Here is a 14,239-nt window from a genome sequence, read left to right on the forward strand (position 1 = left end):
TTAATATAGTCTACTGTCAGATGGAATTGTAAAAAGAGACAGTGCCCTTGCTCAAAATGTTTTTGGTCAACCTACTAGTATATTGATTTTTTTTTGATTTTTTTTAGAAATGACTACATTCATTAATGTGATAGGAGCTACATGTAGCTTACATTTTCACTATCTTTTTCTTATTTGCATGTATTGATTTGTTTTTTAACATATTAGTTCATCAGTTTTATATATTTTTAAATATGATAGTGAATAATTACATGTAATTCAGTACTGAGACGTTTTTGTGCATAATATATTCCGAAGTAACATAGTTATATTACATTGAAATGCATTCAAAAGCCAATGCTTGCAGGGGTTGAATTTTAAGTTTACAGGGTCAAAGCATGTTTTGCCTTCAGTTTAATAAAAGCAATTGGGGCACCAAGGCAAAATTGGTTGCATGTGTGTTTGGTTACGAAAGATACAAAACCAGCTAGGGCACCATGACATTTGTTTTCTTGTCAACAATGTCCGATTTTCGGGGCAAACGGTTTGCAGTGTTAGGGTCAGACTGTTAACTGTCATGATGAAGTTGACCAACTTGCCATTTGCATTGTAATTTCCCCAAATTAGAGTGGCTGTGCTCAGATTAACAACTAATTGGTCGTAGAAGTTGTATACGACGAGAATCGAGTTGTAAGCGTGCTCAGACTAGCAACTGGACAGTCATAGAAGTCGTGACAACAGAAAGTTGGCTAACTTTGTGATGGCAGTTGGTAGTCTGAGCCTAGCGTAAGGATAGCAACCATGGCACATGCCCTTTGTGCCATGGTAAAATCTGAAAGCTTGCCTAGGGCGTCAGATAGTCTTGCATCGACATGATAAATCAGTATGCATATAATTGCATACATGTGTACTTTGTATGTTGTATTCCATAGTTCCGAATTTCAGACATTTTATTTGGCCTAACTACATATATTTACATAGAATATTTCTCTACCTTATGCAGTTAACACATAACTACATGTTTACTTATATTGTATATTCCATATTTCAGAATTTCAGACATTTTATTTGACCTAACTAAATGTATTTTGCATAGAATAGTTCTCTACCTTTTATCTCACTATCTCATGATGCTGTTAACATATAACTACATGTTTACTTTATATTGTATATTCCATATTTCAGAATTTCAGACATTTTATTTTGCCTAACTACATATATTTACATAGAATAGTTCTCTACCTTTTACCTCACATATCTCATGATGCTGTTAACACATAACTACATGTTTACTTTATATTGTATATTCCATATTTCAGAATTTCAGACATTTTATTTGGCCTAACTAAATGTACTTTGCATAGAGTATTTTTTTTCTTTCTTTAATCTGGTGGATCTCCCGATGCTGTTACCACGTGGCAGGTACACATATGTTAAAGAGGTTACAAACATTGCTACATTGTTAAAGTATGATTTAGTAAACACCGGCGACTGTGTGTCGAGGATTTGCTAGTCTGTATATGTTTACAGTTTGAGACAGAGCCGACCACAGGATTCTATTGTCACTATACATGATGTAGATAGCTTATGAAGATGCTGTTTGTCCAAGCTCTTCCAAATCCCAGATCAGAGCACAAAGTTCTGTTTGTCTGGGATGAGAGATGAAATGTCTCTGAGTTCTCAGTTCAAGGTTGGACAATTTATTTTAACGAATGACGTCATGAACATTTTGTTTTTCGGCCAACGAAAAGTATTGTTCTTTTTATTGAGAAAAGAATTATGAACTGATACAATTTTTATTACACATATGAACATGCATGTAAACTTGGCATATTATAAAGCTGGTATATATATTTTTTTTAAAGTTTGTTTTGTTTAATGACACCACTAGAGCACATTGAGTTATTAATCATTGGCTATTGGATGTCAAACATATGGTCATTTTGACAGTCATAGAGATGAAACATGCTACGTTTTTCCATTAGTAGCAAGGGATAAGCACCATCCCACAGATAGGATAGCACATACCATGGCCTTTGATATACCAGTCATGGTGCACTGCCAGAGCGAAATAGCCCAATAGGCCCACCGATGGGGATCGATCCTAGACCAACTGCACATCAAGCGAGCGTTTTCCCACTGGGCTATGTCCCGCCCTGGTATATTGTAAACCTGGTATATTGTAAACCTGGTATATTGTAAACCATTCTAAACCTGGTATATTGTAAACCTGGTATATTGTAAACCTGGTATATTATAAACCTGGTATATTGTAAACCTGGTATATTGTAAACCTGGTATATTCTAAACCTGGTATATTATAAACCATTCTAAACCTGGTATATTGTAAACCTGGTATATTGTAAACCTGGTATATTATAAACCTGGTATATTATAAACCATTCTAAACCTGGTATATTGTAAACCTGGTATATTGTAAACCTGGTATATTATAAACCATTCTAAACCTGGTATATTGTAAACCTGGTATATTGTAAACCTGGTATATTATAAACCATTCTAAACCTGGTATATTGTAAACCTGGTATATTATAAACCTGGTATATTATAAACCATTCTAAACCTGGTATATTATAAACCTGGTATATTATAAACCATTCTAAACCTGGTATATTGTAAACCTGATATATTATAAACCTGGTATATTGTAAACCTGGTATATTATAAACCTAGTGTATTATAAACCTGGTATATTGTAAACCTGGTATATTATAAACATGGTATATTATTAAATCAGGTATATTATAAACCATTCTAAACCTGGTATATTGTAAACCTGGTATATTATAAACCTAGTGTATTATAAACCTAGTATATTGTAAACCTGGTATATTATAAACATGGTATATTATTAAATCAGGTATATTATAAACCATTCTAAACCTGGTATATTGTAAACCTGGTATATTATAAACCTAGTGTATTATAAACCTGGTATATTATAAACATGGTATATTATAAACATGGTATATTATTAAATCAGGTATATTATAAACCTGCTATAAATTGTAAACCTGGTATATTATAAACATGGTATATTATAAACCTGGTATATTATTAAATCAGGTATATTATAAACCTGGTATAAATTGTAAACCTGGTATATTATAAACCTGGTATATTGTAAACCTGGTATAAATTGTAAACCTGGTATATTATAAACCTGGTATATTGTAAACCTGGTATATTATAAACCTGGTATATTGTAAACCTGGTATATTATAAACCTGGTGTATTATAAACCTGGTATATTGTATTTTATTAGTTGAGTACAAATACTAGAAACTTTGCATACATGTACATACATGCATGAAGAATTCCTTTTCAAAATTGTGATTATATATGCCAATTTACTAATTTTAGAGTTGCCAGTAAAGGCATGCATACCGATGTTACAGTTAGTATAGTTTGCATCAAAACGTGATGTTTGCCCATTAAAAACGTGATCTAAAAAACTGTGCTTTGTGTGCATGATATATGATATATAAAATCATGTACACTGTGTATTTCTAAAAATAACAAACAGAGGATGCGTCATGAGTGTTTTTTGATATAGAAAATATCAACCGAGTCTATGTTAATCAGTATTTATAGAGGCTCTCCCGAGACAAATACCATTAACTTGACGAGGTTGATATTGTACATATTAAAAACACGAGTAGCGAATTCTATTTATCCCATAACACATCTAAAATAACATTTTTATTCGATATTTAGTAAATTACAGTACTAAAGTCGCCTCCATCAGTAATATGATGTCATCACGATTAGCACAAATTACTTTGCCGTCACGCACTTTAACTAAATAATATGAACACGTTAGGCTTAGGTATACAGGTTTTGATGGCTTTTAAACAAATGACTCATTCACAGCAACACATTATTACCTAGAGACCTTGAAATTGTTTATATACCATGAAATTTGCATATCATTATTAACCGGGTTAATATACTAAATTATCACATGGGTTTATGACATGTATATCATGGGTAAGTTATAGGATATATGGATATATTGCATTTTGGGAATGACCTCTTCATATACATGTACAAATGTAGACACAAAATTTAAAGCTTGCAATTCAGTTAGCCCATCCTAAAATACTAGTAGATGTATATATATTTGTTTGATTAATTCCATCAGTTTAGAAACAAATGTTTTATATAACGACGCACTCAACACATTTTATTTACTGTTATATGGCGTCAGACATATGGTTAAGGACCACACAGATTTTGAGAGGAAACCCACTGTCGCCACTACATGGGCTACTCTTTCCGATTAGCAGCAAGGGATCTTTTATTTGCACTTCCCACAGGCAGGATAACACAAACCATGGCCTTTGTTGAACCAGTTATGGATCACTGGTTGGTGCAAGTGGTTTACACCTACCCATTGAGCCTTGCGGAGCACTCATTCAGGGTTTGGAGTCAGTATCTGGATTAAAAATCTCAAATGCCTCGACTGGGATCCGAACCCAGTACCTACCAGCCTGTAGATTGATGGCCTAACCACGACGCCACCAAGACCGGTCCATCATTTTAGAAGTCATTGGTTTGCATATTTACATGTACATGTACTAAGGTACAAAATATAAATATAAACTTGAGTTTGGCTACAGCAAGCCTTATTTTAATGGTTGACCCTATCAGAATATTGAAAAACTGCAGTACAGGCACATGTACTTAATAAATTATGGCAGCAAATAAAATTCTATATATCGTGTATATCATACAAGTAGATTTGGTTACATATGTACATGTAGCTCTGGGTGTACAGAAAATGTTGCCAAAGTATCTATTAAATTTTTTTAAAATTCAGAAACCCACCATTATTTTCAACAAAAATATCAATCAGGTTCCTGTATATCATATGAAATTATTTTGTCAAATTAAAAATAAAATTTGCTAGTTGTTGGCGAATTTGGCAAGTGGGAAATTAAGCTACTTGTATGCAAGATACATAGATGTATAAGAGTTTGTGTAGGTACATGTATTCTTTTTTATTTTCCATTTTGAACATGGAAGTCATAATTATGTACAGCTACATGTACATATATATACAACGTATATGCATACTATCTTTTTATGCATGTACCTCTATGTACCTGTAATTCAATATATATAAATTAATTTTTGTGCATTTTCGCCTAACCCTACTGCAGGGCTCGAAACTCGCCAAAAAATATGGTGGCCCCAAAAATAATAATGGATGTTGGAAAATTATGGTAAGCAAACCAGCATATTTTATAGCTCTAAAGAAAATTGCAACTAACGCCACTATTTTTTAATATTTAAGTCGCCCAACGAGACATTGATTGCATTTGGTGACCTGGCTACAGGCTGTTTCGAGCCCTGCTACTGGGTCACATTTAACAGAGCTTTGCTGCAAGTATTTTGCTGTTGATGTAAATGTATTCCGTGTCAAATATTGAGTGTTTGATGTAGCTGGCCCACCTGCCCCATAATGGCCGTCCCATGCAACATCAGCACACAGGAGCTGACTTGGTGATTCCATTGATGTCAGACTGTACATGTATGTCTAGGGTCAACATTTGTCCTGCGGTCTGTGTGTGTGTGTTTTGTGTTCACACTGTACATATAGCCTTCGGTTTCCCATAAAGATGAAATCATCTAATTGGATGTTTTTATCTTAAATCTTTATTGTGTTTTTTTTATGTAGCATACTGATAATAAATGTTCACGATGCTTATACAATAAAGTACTCTTATAACGAACTGGAAGGGACTATAATACAGTGAAACCCCTCTAAACCGGACACCCTCAGGACCAGGTAAAATGTCCGGTTTTAAGAGGTATCCGATTTAGAGAGGTTAATTTCTCTACTGATTTTTTAAAAAAGGACCATGAAAAATGTCCGGTTTGGGGGGAATTCCAGTTTACAAAGGGTCCATTTTTGAGAGGTTTTGTTTTAGTAGTAGTTTGTTGTACACATTTGCATAAGTTGGTTATTAGTGTATACATGTACATGTACATGTAGATAGATAAAACGGGACTTTACGATCAGTTCGTTCTATGCAGTAGTTCGTTCTAAGCATGTTCATTACAAGTGTACTTTACTGTATATGACTGACGTGACATATATAATTACCTATATAAACTGTGCTAATTTAAACTAGAAAAAATGTTGAAGTTATTCAGATTCTTTTATGATAGTGATAGAGATTTGTCATTATGATTAAATCACTGGAGAAAAACACTATATTTAGTTCTATTTTCAGTAAAAATCGTTGCTAATCTAGGTTAAATGAACAAGAAAACACTACATACATAATAATAAATGTGTGTTTTAGGTTGTCAACCTTTCACATATATTCATAACCATACTGTACTATAGTGGTTCAGTGGCTAAACTTACATATAGATGATTACATGCAGTGTGTGGCATTACTCTAATACTCATGACCATGCAGTTTTTACTAAAACATGACAATATGAATATGATTTTGTTTGTTCAGCTCGAGTACCTAATTATGTTATGAATAAACAGCAAGGAAGCATTGATTATCAAAAGTAATAACTGTCTGGCAAAGCCCACAGTTTATTAGTTTTTCTATAATTAATTCTTTTTTCAATTTGGCATAAATAATCTCCATTGTTGAGATTGAGGTACTGTTTTCAAACCAACACATCTGTTCTCAGGAGAGAAACAGAATAATCCATCCACTCAGTGATAAATATGTATGTGCAAAATACATTACATATTCCATGCGGTCTACAAATCTGACCCATAATGGTTTAATTACATGTTGTTTGTTACTTTATTATTGAAAACACAAAAGAAGCATTTGTACTAGTTATTAAAAAAAAGGGTTTTAGCCATTAATATGGTAAAATGTCTAAATTGGTCAAGTCCTTGCTTGCATATGGGTGGGGGGATTTTGTGGGGGTTTTTTTTTTTGGTTTTTTTTTGTGAGCAGAGTCTGCCAGATGGTATGAAGAGTAATATTATGTACACTAAAATCTTAGAAATTAACGGATACATTGAAAAAAAGAAAAGTTTTATAGAGTATAGTAAGAGAACTGCTGAACCTATCCCTGTATATGTACGGTATGTTAGAAATGAACAAATTTAATACATTTTCAAAGTGTTTTTTCATCACCTAATACTGGTGTACATGTAATCAGTCACATAACATTTCCATTGTAATTCTGAATCACAAAGGTAGGATTTAGTTCAGTCGTTTGAGTGCTCGCTTGAGGTGCTAGCGTCGCAGGATCTCAGTGGATCCATTCAACTGATTGTTTTTTTTCTCATTCCAACCAGTGCACCACAACTGGTCAAAGGCCATGGTATGTGTGTTTTCTTGTCTGTGGTAAAGTGCATATAAAAGATCCCTTGCTGCATTAAGAAAATGTAGTGGGTTTCCTCTGATGACTATGTGTCAGAATTACAAAATGTTTGACATTCAATAGCAGATGATTAATTGATGAATGTGCTCTAGTGGTGGTGTTAAACAAAACGAACATCTTCTTCTTCTAACTTCTGAAGCACAAGCACTAGTTTAATCAGCTAGGTTACACCAGATACTCAACATTTGACTTGGCATACATTTTCAGAACATGCTGTAAAAGTGTTATTACTGACCCATGCAAAATTCACATTGGCAGTAAGTTTGTACAGGAACTGAACAGGTCACTGTGTTATTGTGTTACTGTGGTGTCTGTCCTTGTATTCCTTACCAGAATCTCACAGACTACCAGTGTAAATGATTGTTCATGATATTTAGGCAACATGTAAGTTTGTACAGAAACTGAACAGGTCACTGTGTTATTGTGTTACTGTGGTGTCTGTCCTTGTATTCCTTACCAGAATCTCACAGACTACCAGTGTAAATGAATGTTCATCATATTTAGGCAACATGTATGTTTTTCATTTCATTTCAACTTTTTTTCGTGCTTATATCCAATTTATCTTCAAGCACACTGTCCTGGGCACACACATCAGCTATCTGGGCAGGACAGTGGGTTAGTTGTTAATTGTTACTATGTTAGTGGTTAGTGAGAGAGAAGAGAGTGTAGTGGTCTTACACCTACACATTGCTGCGAACCTTGTACCTACCAGTCTTATGTACAGTCCGATGGCTTAACCATGACACCACCGAGGTTGGTCACATGTATGTTAAAGTGCAAACTGTGTCAAGCAGTCACCTAAGACAATCCCATATGGTGGGGTGGGGGGGGGGGGGGGGGGGGGGGGGGGGGGGAGTTCAAAGCAATACCTTAAATACTGCCCTATTTGCATTGTAACCATTACCAGCATTCAAAACATTTATGTTATTAATATTATTTTCATCATTTTACAGACTGTACCAGCATAATTTAAATCACTCACCCAGCATACTCATATTTATAATATTATTATTATTTTCCAGATTCAGCTAAGTGTAAGCCAAGAATTACAAGTAAACGTGACGTCAACTGAGTCCACTGCTACAGTACAATGGAACGTTCTGTCGGAACAGGACACTCATTACTATCTCAAGTACCACAGAACTGGTGGAATCTTCACAAGTGATCTGACCTTCGATGCTCCTTTCAGTGGCAGTCAGTTAACAGCTAATATAGAAGATCTTTACCCAGGTGTCAACTATTCGTTCTACATCTTCAGAAATGTGGAAGATGGCAGTGGGAGAATCTACAAAGACTCATTTAACACAGGTAATATATATATAAATATATATATATATATATACATATATGCTTTGAAAAATGTTTTTTTCTGTGTCTCCTTTTCTCTCACCTTATTTTGATAATTTTCATTTGCTGTCCAACTCCATATCTCAGTCCTTGTTCTCCACCCATGACAGGTATCTTGTTTTTTATGTCCATCTGTGTTCCACTTGCTGTCCAACTCCATATCCCAGTCCTTGTTCTCCAGCCATGGTGGGTATCTTGTTTCTTGTGTCTATCTGTCCTCCAACCATGTGAGTTCAACTTGCCAGTGTTCGAGATTAAAATTTTGGGGCAGTATCCCAGTTGGATACTAACATTTCAAAATCTGGTATCCCACCTGATAATTTAGTATTATATGGTATCCCGGTGGGATACTGGGTTCTTGAAGTCTGGTATCCAAAATTAAATTCTGGTATCCCCGGGATATCGGGATACTGTTAATCTCGAACACTGCTTGCTGTCCAACTCCATATAGCAGTCCTTGTTCTCCAGTAATGGCAGATATCTTGTTTCTTGTGTCCATCTGTCCTCCAACCATGTGAGTTCAACTTGCTGTTCAACTCCATATCGCAGTCCTTGTTCTCCAGTCATGGCAGATATCTTGTTTCTTGTGTCCATCTGTGTTCTAGTTGTGTTCCATCTGTGTGACTTCCAATTGCTGTCCAACTCCATATCCCTGTCCTTGTTCTACAGCCATGATGGGTATCTTGTCTCTTGTGACCATCTGTGTTCAGTACATGTGATTTCCACATGCTGTGCAACTTCATATCCCAGTCCTTGTTTCCATTCATGGAAGATATCTTGTCTTTTGTGTCCATGTGTGTTCCATCCATGTAAGGTGACATGCAAAATTTATAGTTGGGGGAACTGCAAGTTCATATATGAATGGAACAATTTTTGTATCTGCTACAACAGAATTGTAGATGCAAGATTTGTAGGTTGTGTTGCTTCATCTCTCATGGAATATTAAAGACCATTGTATGTTCTGTCCAGTCTGTGCATGCAAAAGATTCCTTGGTGCTGATGGGAAAATGTTGCTGGCTTCCTCTAAGACAATATGTCAGAATTACCAAATGTTTGACATCCAGTAGCTGATGATTAATAAATCAACATGTTCTACTGGTGTCATTAATCAAATCAAACTTTAACTTCCAGCACTCATGGAATATCACAAATTAATTTGCTTTATTTCATACCCAAACAGTTACATGTATCTCAGTGATTATTTTACTGATGAGCAAACAAATTAAAAACATTTATAGCTTTAACTCCAGGCCTCTGAAAATTACGGGAGCGATAGTTTTGTTCGGGCGTCGCTCATGCTAGTATAGTTTTGCGTAACTCATTTTTCATTTGCACATTGAATTTAAGACATCATTAACACGGTCATGACGAGTTGCTTAAAAACGAAATGGGTTACCTGAATTTGTTTCTGCATAAATGGTTTACACAAAATGTAAATTTTCAGAGCCCTGAACTCATGTTTTAATGTATTAAACAGACTTTATGACTGATTATTTTCTTCTGTGTGTTTTCCAGTTCCGTTGCCACCTGAAAACATCAATGTGATGGACCGTGGTTCGTCCAGTCTGTTGCTCAAGTGGGAGTCCGGCTACAACAGTTCACAGAAGTCCCACGAAATCTCCTACATAGATGATGATGATGTTGGGTCCAGCGCCACGGTCAGTGGGACGGAGTTCACCGAGTTCAACCTGACCGGACTGCAGCCTGGTCACAACTACAGCATCGTCATCGTGGCCACCATCGGCAACAAGAAGAGCAACGACTCAGAGATCTTTACAACAATTACAGGTGATTATTTAAAACAGACTTTCATATTCTTTAGTGGTGTAAGAACATGTCAGCTCCCATCAATTTAGTACGAGCAGAACAAAATGCTGTACCCCTTAATTTAAAAACAACAATTGTACCCCTAATTGAAAAAACAACTACAGTGAAATCCCTCTAAACCAGACACCTTAGGGACCAAGTACAATGTCTGTTTTAAAGAGGTATTTGGTTTATAGAGGTTAATTTCTGTACTGATTTTTAAAAAAGGACCATGAAAAATGTTTGGTTTTGGGGGAATTCTGGTTTACAGAGGGTCCTGTTTTGAGAGGTTTCACCGTATATCTAATTATTTTCAACTTTGTCATTATAATTTACCATGTCCATTTTGTTATGATAAAAACAAATTTTATTAATCACTCGAGGAACTTATTCATGTTGTGGAGTGTCACTGATTTTTATTTGCCCATCTATGGGTCGTATTATGGTATGGTGGTGTCTGTTTGTCTGTATGTACATCTGTCTGTTAACTTGGGGTGGATAATACAACTAATTTATTGGTTAATTGTTCTACCAAAGTTCCGATATGATATATGACAGTACACATTTTGAGAACCAATTTATATGGTACACTTGAAAATGTCTGTCACCCTCCTTGAGTAACAATGACTGTAAAACAAATTCTGGGTATACAGTCATGCCTGTCTTAATCAGCCACATAAAGGAACAGTCAAACATGACTGATTAATTTAGGCTGAAAAATTCAAATCAGCATTTAGATTTTATTAAAATCTAATCATGTCTTCAACAAATTGTTTTATAGATCATGTATGTACATAGTAGGTAATATTTTTATATACGTTTTTTTTACTGTGTTTTCTTTCAGCACCTGGCCAGCCTTTGGATTTCGTTGTCAAGGCGAAGAACACGACTCATTTAGAGACGTCATGGACTGCAGGAAAGGACAGCATACAGGTAATAACCTCTGGTAGAGACCTAAGTACCACATGACTGAATGAAATCACTGAATGTCCTGTTATTAGTCCCCTAGTGGTCCAACTGGTCCCCTACTGGTCCAACTGGTCTGTCTGTCTGTTTCACATATGTTTCTTAGACTTTTTTTTTCACAATGCCTCAAGCTATTGAGCTGACATTATGTATATAGCTTCACCATGTACTGTTACAGATCAAATTTATCTCGATAAAGAACTGGTTTTGATTACAATGATTTCCGTTTTCTGTTCTGCTTCCAGGATGATCAAATGATAAAGAATCATTGTCAATTGTTTAGATTTTTTGTTCTGATTGATATGATTTACATGCATTTTCTGATAATACAATTGTTACACAATGATGTTCTCTCATCTATAGTCTGTCCCATCATTCTATAAACTGTTTTTTTGTAATAAGTTCACTTTAGTTTGACACAAGAAGAAAAGTAGTGGTTTGGAAATAATTTTTTTTTACTATTTTTGTGTGCCATTTACAAATCAGTCGGCTCAGAAATAAATAACTTGTAGTAAATTCCATAGTAGAGAAAAAGGCGTTGCCTGTGGGATGGACTATAGGTAAAGAACTGGTGTAGATTTATCATGATTTTCTGTTCTGATTGCAAAATGGTTACAGAGTGAAGTTCTCCGATCCGGGTAAAGAACCTGAGTAGATTATCATGATTTTCTGTTCTGATTGCAGGATGGTTACACAGTGAAGTACTCCAATCCGGGTAAAGAACCGGAATAGATTTATCATGATTTTCTGTTCTGATTGCAGGATGGTTACTCAGTGAAGTTCTCCGATCCGGGTAAAGAACCGGAGAACACCGCATCATGTGACATGAAATCACCATGTGTGTTTGCACCGGGTGGTCTACCTGGCCATCTGTTCACAGTCAAAGTGTACGCACACCGAGACAATATTCTTGGAATTCCAGCAGTCACTGACCACAACACAGGTGTGTGCTACCAAGCAATGTTCTCATATATTTAAATTTATGGTTTTCAGTTCTCTGTGTACAAAGATGTATCAATAGTTACATGTATAACTTCCAGCTGAAACTTTTTTTGCATTTCATTTTGATAGCCCAGTGGTAATATGCTCGCTTGATGCTCAGTTGGTTTGGGATCGATTCCCATCTGAGGGCTATTTCTCATCCTCCGCCAGTGCATCACAACTGGTATATCAAAGGCCGTGGTATGTGCTATCCTGTCTGTGGGATAGTCTAGCGCATATAAAAGATCCCTTGCTACTAATGAAAAAATGTAGCGGGTTTCCTCTCTAAGACTATAGGTTGAAAATAATACCAAATGTTTGACATCCAATAGCCGATGATAAATAAATCAATGTGCTCTAGTGGTGTCGTAAAATAAAACAAACTTTAAACTTTTTTTTCTCATTTTGATGTGACATTCAAAACATCAGATTTGATCTGAAGTCCATGTATGCTTATTTATTTATTTATTTTTCCAGTGCCAACTTGACCAATAGATCCGCCATCATCTTTTTTATGCATTGTCGGACGGTCCTTTCGTCATCTACCCTGTACTTGTTTCTCGATCCTGATCCCACATGATTCAAAACATGTTATGCTTATATGACTATGAGAACTAGAAAACCTCCTGACAGATCAGGCCTAGTGCTTATGAAACTGTTGAGTCTAGACTCAAGACTCTAATAGAGTCTGAGACTTTAATGCTATGACAACACCATACACATTGTATGCATATGACGTCATTAAATATTTGGTCTGGACTCTAGTAAAAGTTTTAAAAGCTCAAACCCTGTTCTCAGATGGGATAACGAAATCTTTGTAATGTGTTTATTTTAAAAAGTCAATATTGATGATATATCTTAAATCATAATTTAATAATATTTTTATAATTTTAGCACCAAAACCAGTAACAACCATCCAAGGAACTGAAGGTGTGAGGAATATATCAGTTTCGTGGGATCCGGTAATGCACACAGAATTTGACTGGTACAGGGTGGAAATTATCAACACCGCCACGACAGTGAAAAGCATTTATAATGTATCGAAAGATGTGACGTCTTTCTCCAAGTCCAATCTCACTGGAGGCAATGCTTACACCATGCATGTCTTCACGGAAACCGTTACTGAAGAAAGTGCTGGTGTTACAGAACTCCTTGTTGCATGTAAGTTCATCAACTCTGTGTGGTTTAGAGTTGGGTTGGGGAGGTGGCTAGAAATATCGTTAATCGAGATTTTGAAAACAAAATGTTCCCTGGTATTACTTACTTTTCTTTCAAAGAATATTTAGTATGCCTACTTGATTTGCAGTATAATTTAACAAATGGGTGAAAGGAAATTAAGATTTAAAATGAAAAATGTTATATTCTGGAATACGAAATATCTATCTAAAAACAAACAAATATGGAATATAAATTTTAATGAAAAGTTTATTGGTTTGCGAAGCTATGAAATGTGTGAATGAAAAAAAGTAATGAAGTTTGGAAATTTGAATCCTAAAAGTGATTGTTAGCCAATCGTAACCCTAACAAACTGAACATATGTAAAAAGAAAATGAGATCATAAGAAATTGCAGTGATAATAAAATTCATGGAATTTACTTTGAAGTTCTCTCTGCCCACCATGCTTGAGTCTATATTGGATCTAAAAGAAAGGTTGATGACATATCCATTTGTTTCTGTTAATAGTTGGGGGACGGGACGTAGCCCAGTGGTAAAGCGTTCACTTAATGCGCGGTCAGTCTAGGATCGATCCCCAACGGTGGACCCA

The 14,239-nt window shown here is 35.4% G+C and overlaps 1 protein-coding gene across 5 annotated transcripts in view; it reads left to right on the forward strand.

The window, feature by feature from the left end:
• The window catches only part of LOC121370755 (receptor-type tyrosine-protein phosphatase H-like), a 96,773-nt gene that overhangs the window by 25,832 nt on the left and 56,702 nt on the right, over window positions 1-14,239 (forward strand). For all 5 annotated transcript variants that reach the window (XM_041496197.1, XM_041496199.1, XM_041496198.1 and 2 more), the window contains exons 2-6: window positions 8,397-8,682; window positions 10,237-10,509; window positions 11,372-11,460; window positions 12,256-12,436; window positions 13,369-13,635. In XM_041496197.1, the coding sequence (XP_041352131.1) occupies window positions 8,397-8,682; window positions 10,237-10,509; window positions 11,372-11,460; window positions 12,256-12,436; window positions 13,369-13,635 (1,096 nt within the window). The remainder of the gene's footprint in view (window positions 1-8,396; window positions 8,683-10,236; window positions 10,510-11,371; window positions 11,461-12,255; window positions 12,437-13,368; window positions 13,636-14,239) is intronic.

This window comes from Gigantopelta aegis, chromosome 4 (genome assembly GCF_016097555.1).
Source record: "Gigantopelta aegis isolate Gae_Host chromosome 4, Gae_host_genome, whole genome shotgun sequence".
NCBI lineage: Eukaryota > Metazoa > Mollusca > Gastropoda > Neomphalida > Peltospiridae > Gigantopelta > Gigantopelta aegis.